Source organism: Notothenia rossii (assembly GCF_949606895.1).
Source record: "Notothenia rossii genome assembly, chromosome: 2".
Lineage (NCBI taxonomy): Eukaryota > Metazoa > Chordata > Actinopteri > Perciformes > Nototheniidae > Notothenia > Notothenia rossii.
Genome location: NC_136904.1, coordinates 74,314,631 through 74,326,895, shown reverse-complemented (window position 1 = coordinate 74,326,895; position 12,265 = coordinate 74,314,631). Strand labels below are relative to the sequence as shown.

Sequence of the window (12,265 nt, the reverse complement as noted above, 5' to 3'; positions counted from 1 at the left end):
CGGGCTCTCATATGTCAATCAGCCATCTCTAGCTGCTGTGGGGACTTAAAAAAAAGTGGCAAACTTTGCAGTAGGCTTTAATCTTGAGCAAATCTGTTGCAGGGCAGAGCTAAGCTAAAGATAATATTGACAATGTTACTTTAGCTTAAATAAACAACAGCATTTCAAGCAGCAACTCAGAACAAACTAATTATGTTACCATTGCTGCAAACTATTTTTTCAAAGAAATAATGTGTATGTGCAGGGTCCATGTATAATATTAACCTTAAATTATGTAATTCAATCCAACAGGGCTTTGGTTGGCTATTAAAAAAGAGCATTGGCGACTTGTTTTTTTGTTTTGATACAAGGACTACACCGACACATCTCAGTTTGAAGTCACATGGTACCAATGTCATTGCAGGCTAATGCCATGGGAGCAAATGAACAACTGCCAGCACGGTATGTAAAGCAATGATTGGACACAGAACAGAAAGCACCTTTGTATCTCCCATCATTAAGGTCGTGCAAATGCAATTTCTGATGTTTGCAGCGTGGAACAAAAGGGGCACTAAAGAGTGTAACTAATGCATCAATACTTCAATGGTCTGGCTTGTTTGAAGCAAATATATCTGCACTTTTCTTCTGAATATTTATGGTTTATTGCACTTATTGTAACTTTGGATAAAGCGTTAGCTTACTGAAATGTAATGTAATGTTAAAATGTAATCTAAAATAACAATAGAAATTAAGTTTTGATGATGAATAATGTTTCAGTAGTTACTATGTTTACTCTGTCAGGGTTAAGTGGGACGACAAACTACAGAGTTGTTCTTTTTGCTCTCACTTTGCTGTGTTACTTTGTGATTTGGCTGGTAAATTTGACCATTATTGTGACCATCATTGTGCACAAAAAGCTTCACGAGCCCATGTATATCTTCCTGTGTAATCTGTGTATAAATGGACTTTATGGGACAGCAGGCTTTTACCCAAAGTTCCTGATTGATCTTCTGTCTACCACTCATGTTATTTCATATGCTGGATGTCTTCTGCAGGGTTTTGTGTTGCACTCTTCAGCTGCTGCAGATTTCTCTTTTCTCGTGCTGATGGCCTACGACAGGTATGTGGCTATATGTCGACCTCTGGTGTACCACTCTTTCATGACTAAACAGAAAGTTGGTGTCCTTGTGTTTTTTGCCTGGCTGGTTCCTTTTTACATGTTGTTCATGAGCACAATAACAACATCAACATCAAGGATATGTGGCTCAAAAATACCGAAAATCTACTGTGTTAATTTTTTAGTTGCTAATCTAGCTTGCTCTGCCTCCATTGCAAACATTGTTATTCCAGCTTTGAATTATACATTTTATTTCTGTCATTTCATGTTAGTTGGTTGGTCTTATATACATCTGATCAGAACATGCAAAGCCTCCAAAGAGAACTGGAGTACATTTATGCAGACATGTGTACCACATTTATTCTGTTTAGCAGTGGGTGTTGTTTCTTTGCTTTTTGATTTGTTGTATATGCGATTTGGCTCAAAAGGACTGCCACAAAGTGCCCAGAATTTTATGGCAATGCAGTTTATCATTGTTCCTCCAATTATCAATCCTCTGATGTATGGTTTCAAATTGACACAAATAAGACAAATAATAAAAAGTGCTCTGTGTGGTAGAGGATCAGTTGTTGGATTAAAGTCATGAGCTGTTCTTAAAGGAAAGTTCAGTTTGTATATACAAATGTGTGCAGAAAACCCCAATATGTCTAACAGAACTGTTAATCTTTCGATAATTTAACATGTGCAGAGTATAAAGCCCAACTCAGTACTTAGAGAGTGAAAGAAAGTAGTTTAGAGGGGACAGCCTATCTTTCTCTTAGGCATGTGAAGCAGGCCAACCATAAGTTATCTTTATCACTACAATCATATCTTAAATGATCCTCCTAATGTATCTCACATTTACTATATTTTAATAGTTTGGATATCAATACATCTCTATTTTATCATAAAACGTATGATTCTTTTCACACAGGTGTGTTTCTTTTGAGTAGTTGCACAATATTGTTATTCTCAGATCAGTGTGTGGGTTCAGTGTTGCTCAAGAACATATCAATAATTTAATGGGAATATAGTTTCTCCCTTTTCCTCCAATCATTATTCCCATCATACATATATATGGTTTCTATGTGATGAGTGTCTTAAGACTAGGGCAGTAAAGCTAATACGTTTTTAAAAATGGAGTGAGTTCTCTGCACCAGCCGGTTGTCATTGAGTCGTTCCCAGAGATGTTGAGTTGGTCCTCAATAGGTTTTTTTCTTAAGAAAAACTTTAGTGTTAAACCTGTGTTTGATGCTATGTAATAATGGTTATAGTTACAGTGTGTGTTCAAAATGTATCTGAAAATAAATCAAATAAAACCCAAAATCTAATAACTTAATTTACAAAACTTTGTACCAATAGAATGTGATATAAGCCGAAATCATGTGAAACTTGAAACATATAAAACATGAGCCTTGACTAAGACATAAGTAAAACAATAAGGTGCTGCCCACACTGCAGTTGTGTAGAGACTGTTGAGGATTGACAGAGTTGAACTTTAAGGGGGCTTTATGTGTACAGGAATTAACGATCCGCTTCAGAAGGTGGCTTTAACTTCAGGTTCTTTCCCTAAAAAGAATGACTTCCTCTTTAAAGTCATATCATCAATGTGTGCCACCAGCCTCAGGCAACAGGCTGAGGGACTGAAGTAAACAAAAAAGAGAATTACAGTAGGTCTATTCTAGTTATATTACATACTTTCTTTTAATAACCATATTATCTTTTCACACAACCTTCTGAATTTGCATTGATGACGAGTTCAGTGTGTCCTATCAGCCTTTATCTACAGGATGCATAAATATGAACATATCTATATATGTACATATCATATCATATGTTAGGGTCATAAGTTATTCTGTAGAGGGGAACTAACATACAAGAAGTTCAAAGAAACAAAATAAAGTAGACAATTTGAGTAAAGTTACCGAGCTCTCATATGTCAATCAATCTCTTCGGACATCACGTCACCAAAGAAGAGGAAGTCCCCCTCGCTTTTAATGTGAACGTCGTCACAATTTCCCATGCAAGTCACAGTTAGGTTAGTTGCTATTAGTTGAATAGTTACTGCAAAAGGGGTAATTAGTCCATCTGAAGCTGCTCTGGGGACATGAAAACAAAAAAGTGGACTATCTTTGCAGTAGGTTTTAATCTAATCAATGTTACTTCATTGTCCGTATTAAATAAACAACAGCATTTCCAGCAGCAACTCAGAAAAAAAGGATTTACCTCATGATGTTACCTCAGTGGATCTATGCACCCATGCAGTAACTGGAATGCTTTTAAGGAAAAGGGAGGATTTGGTCACTGTTAGCAGAAAAAAGACGATGCTATATTTTGAATATAGGGCACCCCCCTCCCAAAAAAAGAGGGATGAATGCCCCAATTAGAATCAGAATCAGTTGTATTACCACACATACGGGGAATTTGCTTTGGTATATGTGGTGCATGCTAAGACACACAAATAATAATATGTAGCAAAACTAAATAAAAATGAAATTAGGACTGTTATGTCAGCTATTTAAAGGAAACTATTTTAAGACTATTGTAACAAACTAATAATATTTACATATGACAAATACTATACACTATATTTAAAGTAGAGAGCTGATCTGATTTAAAAGACTGGCAATGTCTGCAAAGTGAGCCAAACTACATGTCAACGTGAAAAATATTATTAAGTCCTTGTCGGGTCTCTTCAGCAACTTTAATGATTTTATGAAGGTGTCAAGAATAAAGTATGAGCCATATTTTCAAAGATTTTCCTCTGCAATTTTCTAATTCTTATTATTAACCCTATTGTAGGCATTATCAGAGGTTATCACTCAGCCTTAGGTGTGGATCAGAAGGGGCCGACTAAATAGGCATAGTAAGACATCCTTTGTTAAGTGCTAAAAAAATACCTATAACTCTGCAATGATCCACCCAGACATGCTATTGTGCAAGCATCTCCAGACCTCTGCTCTCCTCCCTGTACAGCTGCATCCCCAGTCACCCATCAGTCAAACATAGCCTACTGGTGAAATGGTTATGTAAATGTCGTCTGAATAGCTATGGTAACTTATTTTTTTGTTTTTCATTATCTGAGTCAGTGGTAGCATGTAGATGTTAAAGAGAAGAGGCCCCATGATGGAGCCTTGAGGAACCCCAAATGACATATTTGTCAACTCAGATGTTTGGTTACCTATAAAAAACTAAGTTTTTCCAGACCTAAGACCGTAGGATTCAAACAAATTTATAACTGTTGCCGAAAGTCCAACCCAGTTTTCCAGTTGGTCTAGTAATATGTTGTGGTCAACAGTTTCAAATGCAGCACTAAGATCTAATAATACTAACATTGAGTTTCTGCCACTGTCGGTGTGTAAGTGGATGTCATCGAATATCTTAACAAGAGCAATCACTATGCTGTGGTGCGGTCGAAAGCCTGACTGGAACACATCCAAACAGTTATTTAAATGCAAGAAATTACTGAGCAGTTGAAAAACAACTTTTTCAATGATTTTACCAAGAAATGGAAGGTTTGATAGGGCCACAAACAGTTTATTACTGAAGCGTCTAGATTATTAATTTTTAAGTGTGGTTTTATGACTGCAGTTTTCAGGGCCTGTGGAAATACACTACAGACTTGTATGTTATATGTAGTGCTGTAGATCTGAGGCTATGCAAGGAAAAACATTTTTGAAAAAGCTTGTTGGTATAATATCAAGGAAGGATTTCAGATGTTGTATAATGTCCTCTAGGTCTTTATCATTAATCAGCTGGAATAGTGTCATGGTGTTTGAATTGATTTGAAGTGGACACAGGGACAACACATTTGCTGTACCTGATACAGAGACACTGACTGCTCGTCTGATTTTATGAATTGTATTCGTGAAAAAGGAGGCAAATTCATTGCAGGCCGTGGTGAATGGAAGTTCAGAGGCTACTGACACGGGGGGGTTGTTAGTCTGTCGACGGTAGCAGACAAGGCACATGTGTTGTTTTTGTCAATAATGTCAGATAAGAAAGACTGTCGTGCATTTTTCAATTCCTAATTAAAAAAGCCAAGTCTCTCGATTTCAAAATAAACCTAGAGTTTAATGTTTCACAACTTGCTATTTGACACTTTTTTCTGTTCTCACGGTCATGGCCTTTCTCCATAGAGATATTTTCTTCCAGGACACCTCCTTTACCTTAGTGGGAGCAATGGCATTTATAAGTGAGCAGCGAGGGACAAAGGATTTTTTGGACTCTCTGACCCGCTCCGAAACATGAGGACTGTGTTACACTGCTCACTGGACACAGTGAAGCAGTGTTGTGCGTAGACGGCTCTGCTAAAGATTCTTCCCTAGTTTAGGTTTTATGTTCTGTGTTTAGAGAAATCGAGGCCGAGGTCGTACATTTCTGGTTGATTGGGAGGGCTACGGTCCTGAAGAACGGTCCTGGGTCCCGTCCAGTTTTATCGTGGGCAAAGAATTAATCGAGGACTACTACAGGTGTCATCCGGAGGTCCCAGGGCCGTCAGGTGTCGTCCCTAGAGGGGAGGGTACTGTTGTGCGTAGACGGCTCTGCTAAAGATTCTTCCCTAGTTTAGGTTTTATGTTCTGTGTTTAGATAGGTTCCTGTTTTATTTTGATAGTCTTGTCTACCCTCATGTGTCTAAAGTACGTTTCCTGCTTTGTCTGTTTTCCCGCTGTTGTGATTGTCTAAATTGTCTTCACCTGGTGTTGTCTGTCTACTATATATAGTTCTATTTCGTATATGGCTTCGCCCTCTAAGGCTATCGCTATTGGGTAATCCCCCTGCGCCCCCGCGCAGCACTGAAACACTTGTAGTCCACGCCCACCCGCAAGGTGGGCCCCACCCTCGGGCCTCCTTCCGGTATAAATAGGAAGGTGGCCCGGCAATCTGCTCCCTCTTTTTTTTTCAGCAAACCACCACAGTTACTGAAGCACAGCAATTGAGAATCATCATGAGCAACAACTGTGTCCGTGGTTGTCCCTCATGTGGCTCTGGGTTCATAATGAGTTATGACCTGCAGAGATAAAAGCAGTATGCAAATCCTGCCGGGGGTCAGAGCACGCGTACGCGGCTCTAAACCAGCAGGTAGCATGCACTGCGCTCGTCTCCCCTCGGGCGACAGGAAGCGGAGAGCGGACACTCTTGCTGCTGTGGCCGAGGAGGACGATTGGCCCGTCCAGGCTTACGAGCCCGCGGACGGGGCCTCGTGTCCCTGGGGTAGACTGCCGGGCAGGAGTCCGAAGCAACTCCTGCCCCGCCTCCCACCACGGTTCACCGTTCGGTTCTCCCCTCCCTCCTCTCCCCCGGACGGGGGAGACAGAGTCGGAGCAGGGTGCCAGCTTGGCGGCCGAACATGCTTTCCCCCTCTCCGTCACCACAGCGCGGCGGCGTCTGTTACGGAGACGGCCAGAAAAGTGCTACTGGACGCTCCAATCAGCCTGGACGGGCTGTTCGCACCCCAGTTCATGAAGACGGCCGCGGAAAAGGTGGACGGCATTCGCCAGCATGTACAGCTGGCTCCAGTCGGCTGAGCTGCCACAGCGGCACCAACGCCCGCAGCAGCCGCGGCGTCCACGCCGGCCACAGGAGGCCGCAAGCGGAGAGACACCCACAGCAACCGCCCCGGCGGCTGCAGGGGCTCCGTCCCACGTCTCCGCTCCCCCGCCACCCCGGAGACAGGGTCTCCCGGCGGCGAGTCAAATGGGAGTGAGGCTCCCCCGCTCCTGGTCGGCTCCGCGAGAGCCTCCGAGGAAGCGGAGCCGGTAATTAAGCCGGCTGCCACTAATCCGTTGATTAAGTAGGCAGCAGGGCTCCCTGCAGAAGCCTGCTGGTTTTAACCTATCGGTTTATAAACCTGCAGAGCTCGCGGGATTCCTCTGTCCGAGATACGCCTCCTACACACGGTCATAACCCATGTGCGCCGGTATAACGCCTCATGTGGACAGCACTGCACACACCTCCACTCATCCCCTGAGCGTGTACACGCCTCATGATGACAGCCGGAGTGAAACACAGCGTGTGGAGGTTTCCTCGCAGCCCTTTCGCCTCACGGGCAGCGGCGGCGAGGGCAATGGCTTGGCTCGTCACCATGACGACCATTACAGCACATCACAGAGAAGTCAGAACGGGGGAATGAGCAGTATTCCAGGCTGAGTGCCCCCAGCGGAAGCGCCCGCAGCGCCACGGCGCCAGGGCTCGCTACAGAAGCCTGCTGGTTTTAACCTATCGGTTAATTAACTGCAGAGCTCGCTAATTAAGCCGGCTGCCACTAATCTGTTGATTACCAGCAGGGCTCGCTGCAGAACCCTGCCCGTTTTAACCTCGGTTAATAACCTGCAGAGCTCGCGGCATTCCTCTGTCCGAAATACGCCTCGTACACACGGCCTTAATAAACCCATGAGCGCCGTTATAACGCCTCATGTGGGCAGCACTGCACACACCTCCATCCATCCCCTGAGCGTGTACGCACCTCATGATGAGAGTCGGAGTGAAACGCAGCGTGTGGAGGCTTCCTCGCAGCCCTTTCGCCCCACAGTGGCGGCGAGGGCAATGGCATCACAGAGAAGCCAGAACGGGGGAATGAGCAGTATTCCAGGCTGAGTGCCCCCAGCGGTAGCGCCCGCAGCGCCACGGCGCCAAGTCTCGCTGCAAGAAGCCTGCTGGTTTTAACCTATCGGTTAATAACCTGCAGAGCTCGCTAATTAAGCCGGCTGCCACTAATCTGTTGATTAAGTAGACAGCAGGGCTCGCTGCAGAAGCCTGCCGGTTTTAACCTCGGTTAATAACCTGCAGAGCTTGCGGCATTCCTCTGTCCGATATACGCCTCCTACACACGGTCATAATAAACCCATGAGCGCTGTTATAACGCCTCGTGTGGACAGCACTGCACACACCTCCATTCATCCCCTGAGCGTGTACACGCCTCATGATGAGAGCCGGAGTGAAACGCAGCGTGTGGAGACTCCCTGGCGTGGCTCGTTGCCATGACGACCACAGAACATCTCGAGCATGTGCGCCCGCTCTTAGAGTGTTTCTCAGAGTGGCAGCGCGTGTGTCTGATGGACAGATGGATGAGCAGGCTGATCAGCAGAGGATACGTCCTGCAGTTCGCCTCTCCCCCACCCCCACAGTTCAATGGGATACAGGAAACACTCCTGTCCTCCCAGAAGCTATGTCTTGCGCTCCAATCCGAGCTGCTGGAACTCCTGTTGAAAGAGGATATTTCCAGGGTTCCTCAAAGGGAGGAAAATCAGGGTTTTTCACTCCCGTTATTTTTCTAATCCCGAAAAAGACTGGGGGAATGAGACATCCTGGATCTGTCAGTATTCCACATGCGGACGATCAAACAGGTGCTGGAATGTTTTCACCAGGACGACTGGTTCACTTCCACCTGAAGGATGCATACTTCCACGTACCCATCATCCCGAAACACAGGAAATTCCTGCGTTTTCCATTCAGGGAATATCAGACCAGACAATCGTCTGCCGTTCGGATATTTCCTGGCTCCTCGCATTTGTGTAGAGAAGGCTGGAGCCACTACACAGAGGAGGGATGAGAGTGTGGTTTTCCTCTGGACGACCTGCTATTTGCTGGCTCGCCCCAGGGAGGAAGTCGCTTTACAGACGGTACATCTCGTATCGCATCTGTCAAAGCCTGGGTTTCATAATAAATTGGAAGAAGAGCTGTCCTCTTCCCTCTCAGACAATCGTTTATCTGGGAGTGGAGTTAAACTCAGCCAGCATGAGAGCGCGACTCTCGCGGCAGCGAGGGGAAGAACTGACAGCTCTCCTCCGGCGTGTCATAACCCACACAGCCCTCTCCGTGACGCAGCTGCTCGGCGTTGGCGTCAGCTGGTCACGTGATGATCCCCCTGAGTCTCTTCCAACAGGGGGACACTCCAGAGGTGGTTCATTCGCTGCAGAAGCCTGCTATTTTAACCTATTGGTTTATAAACTGCAGAACTCGCGGCATTCCTCTGTCCCAGATATGCCTCCTACACACGGTCATAATAACCACGAGCACCGTTATAACGCCTCGTGTGGACAGCATGCACACACCTCTCATCCCCTGGGCGTGTACGCACCTCATGGGAAAGACGGAGTGAAAGGCAGCGTGTGGAAACTCCCTCGCAGCCCTTTTGCCTCACGGGCAGAGGCGGCGATGGCGTGGCTCGTCACCATGAAGACCATTACGGCACTTCACAGAGAAGCCTCTCCCCCCAGCAGTTCCATGGGATACAAGAAACACTCCTGTCATCCCAGGAACAGTGTCTTGCGTGGTTTTTACCCCCGCTATTTTTCTAAATCTCCTCTGTCCGGTGCGCGCTGTCCTGCTATGTGATGCGCACGGCGGCCTGGCGCCGTTCTCAGCACCTGTTCGTGCACTATAGAGAGAGCTCGATCGGGCAACCTCTGTCTGCACAACGGCTGTCACACTGGCTGTGTGAGGCTGTGTCACAGGCATATGTCTCCTCTGGGGTGGAGCCCCCGGAGAACATCAAGGCGCACTCCACCAGAGGAATTTCCTCCTCCACGGCTTTGCACGGAGGAATGTCAGTGGAAGATATTTGCACGGCTGCATCTTGGTCTTCCCCCTGTTCATTTATTCATTTTTATTTGAGGGATGTCTCCCATTCCTCTCTGACACACCCTGTACTGGGTGTCCTGTCGGGTGAGTGACGTCAGGGAGCCAGCTGTGCGCCTCTCTCCTGCCTTTTGGCACGCGGAGAGCGGCCCATTTCCCCTCTTATAGGAGGGATGTTCCTTTTTCCTCAAACACACTTTGTACGGAGTGCCTGGTCAGAGTGAGTGACGTCAGGGATCCAGCTGTGCGCTCTCCTGCCTGTCTGCACGCAGAGAGCTGCTGTTCCCCCACTACGATCGCAGGACGAGGTGGGACTTTCGTCTCTACTTTCTCACAGCGGCCGGTATGTATTGTTCCCAGCCTTCACCCCGTCGGGAAGATAGGCATGTTTTGCTATGTTCCAGGTACGGTGATGAGCCATTACGCATGGCACATCAGGCAGGGGGGTGTTATTGAGCAGGTATGTCTGTGCTTCTAGTGCCGGGCGGACCCAGTGGGGCGCAGACTACATCATGCTCTCGCCCTTAACCCAATAGCGATAGCCTTAGAGGGCGAAGCCATATACGAAATAGAACTGAGGTTACCTACTGTAACCCCAGCTTCTATGAGTAAATGGCGCAGCCCTCTAAGTGCGGGGCCCCACTGGCTCTACGAATAGCTGAAGAAAAGTTATGTTGTATGGGAGCAGATTGCCGGGCCACCTTCCTATTTATACCGGAAGGAGGCCCGAGGGTGGGGCCCACCTTGCGGGTGGGCGTGGACTACAAGTGTTTCAGTGCTGCGCGGGGGCGCAGGGGGATTACCCAATAGCGATAGCCTTAGAGGGCTGCGCCATTTACTCATAAAGTTGTTTTTTGATAGTATAGGTTAGACAGTTTATTGAGTGTTTATTTTGTTACTTTATGTATTCAGTGTGTTGTTACCTGATTACATTAAAACACTTTATTTTTGATACTTTGTTTGTCTCTGCATCGTGCATTTGATTCCACGCCTTTGTACAGCCTTAACAAGCAGGGTGCGGAGCAGCGCGGTTGAGAACGGAAGACCATCTGCCAGGTGTGCTCTGACCCCGTTCTTTAGAGTTTGGTTGAACCTTTCCACCCCCCCCCCCCATTTGCTTGCGGGTGGTATAAAGCTGAGATAAACTGTGGGCCGTTATCTGTAGTGATGCTGTTAGGACTGCTCCACCGAGCAAACAGAGAAGAGAGAAAGTATGTGACCACCCGATCCATTACGGACCCCGTGGCGACCACCTCTGGCCATTTCGAATGGAGCTCGTAAGCCACCAGGAGGAGGCGTTGGTGGTGCGGAACGCCATGGAGGTCCCCATAGATGTCCATCTGGATGTGCTCCCAAGGCGCGAGCAGCAACTGCAAGGGCTGCAGGGGCAATGGGGGCGATGGGGGTTGCGGGCCAGTTTTGCCACTGACCAGGCAGGCCGTGCACTCCTTCACCATTGTCTCTATATCTCGAACCCCAAAAACTCGATGGCTGGAACGGCGAAGGTGCACTTTTCCCCATTTAGCGTGAGGTTGTGACTGGCGAGGATGTCCAGCACCCTCGCCATTCGTTTGTCATGAACGGCCGGTGTTGCATCATGAACCACTATGTCGTCCAGGAAGAGGACCGGCCCTGAGGCTGAAGGGCATGCAGGTTTAGTGAAACACTCCGACATGCGTCACGAAAGCTGTAAGGCTGCAGCTGTCAGGGTGCAGCGGAACCTGCAGGTAGCCTTGGCGAAGGTCTAGTTTTGTTAACATGGAAGAGCCGTGGAATTGTGCGGCTAGCTCCTCCACTGTGGGCAGCGGATACCTGTCAGGTGTCATGGCCTTGTTCCCCGGCCTGAGATCGCAGGCCCCCTGACTTTTTCTTCACTACCACCAGGTTTGAAATACACGGGGAAGCATCAATGCGCTCGATGATGCCCGCGTCCAAGAGTTTTTGCAGCTCGGCGGTGACGTCGTCACGCAGGGCGAGAGGCAGGCGGCGTATAGGCCGGATGTACCTCAGGCTTGAGGAGGGGCTGGTGGTCAAAGGCGGTTAGGCAGCCCAAACCACTGAACAGAGCAGGCCAGTGCTGTTGCCAAGGCGAGCCAACAGACAAGATGGCGGCCCCAGAATTGTCCACAAGGGTGAAACCCAGCTCACAAAACAAATCAAAACCCATGAGGTTGGCCCCCTGGTGAGACACTTGAAAGGTGAATGCAGGGAGAGCCTTAGTCCCTTAACGCACAGCAAAGGTGATCGTGCCCGCCATTCCTATTTTAGAGTGTCCATACCCATACAGATTCTCGGCGTTGGCAGTGAGTGTTCGAAGCAGAAAGGCAGACCCCATCCAGATTCACCGTGCAGCACTTTAGCGGTCGGGAGGTGGCAGCCACTGAGTGGATGGTCGTTGGCGCGTGCGGCCCAGGCATACGTGCAGGTGGGCTGTCGGTTGCAGGAACAGAGCGACAGACCCGTGCGCAATGGTTCTGCCTGCCACAGCGTTGGCACCTCTGTCCCTTGGCAGGGCAGTTTGGAGCTCGACTCTGGTGCGATGATGAGCCACAATTACCACAGGCCCGGCGTGCTGCCGTACCCTGGCGTGCTGCAAAGTTCACATCCAAG

The 12,265-nt window shown here is 47.5% G+C and overlaps 1 protein-coding gene across 1 annotated transcript; it reads left to right on the top strand.

Annotated features, from left to right (window-relative positions):
• Positions 1-737: 737 nt before the first annotated feature.
• Positions 738-1,682, top strand: LOC307027927 (olfactory receptor 4P4-like; the record flags this gene model as incomplete). Its single annotated transcript, XM_079662622.1, has 1 exon — positions 738-1,682. The coding sequence occupies one exon, from the start codon at positions 738-740 to the stop codon at positions 1,680-1,682; it is 945 nt and encodes a 314-aa protein (XP_079518748.1).
• Positions 1,683-12,265: the final 10,583 nt, after the last annotated feature.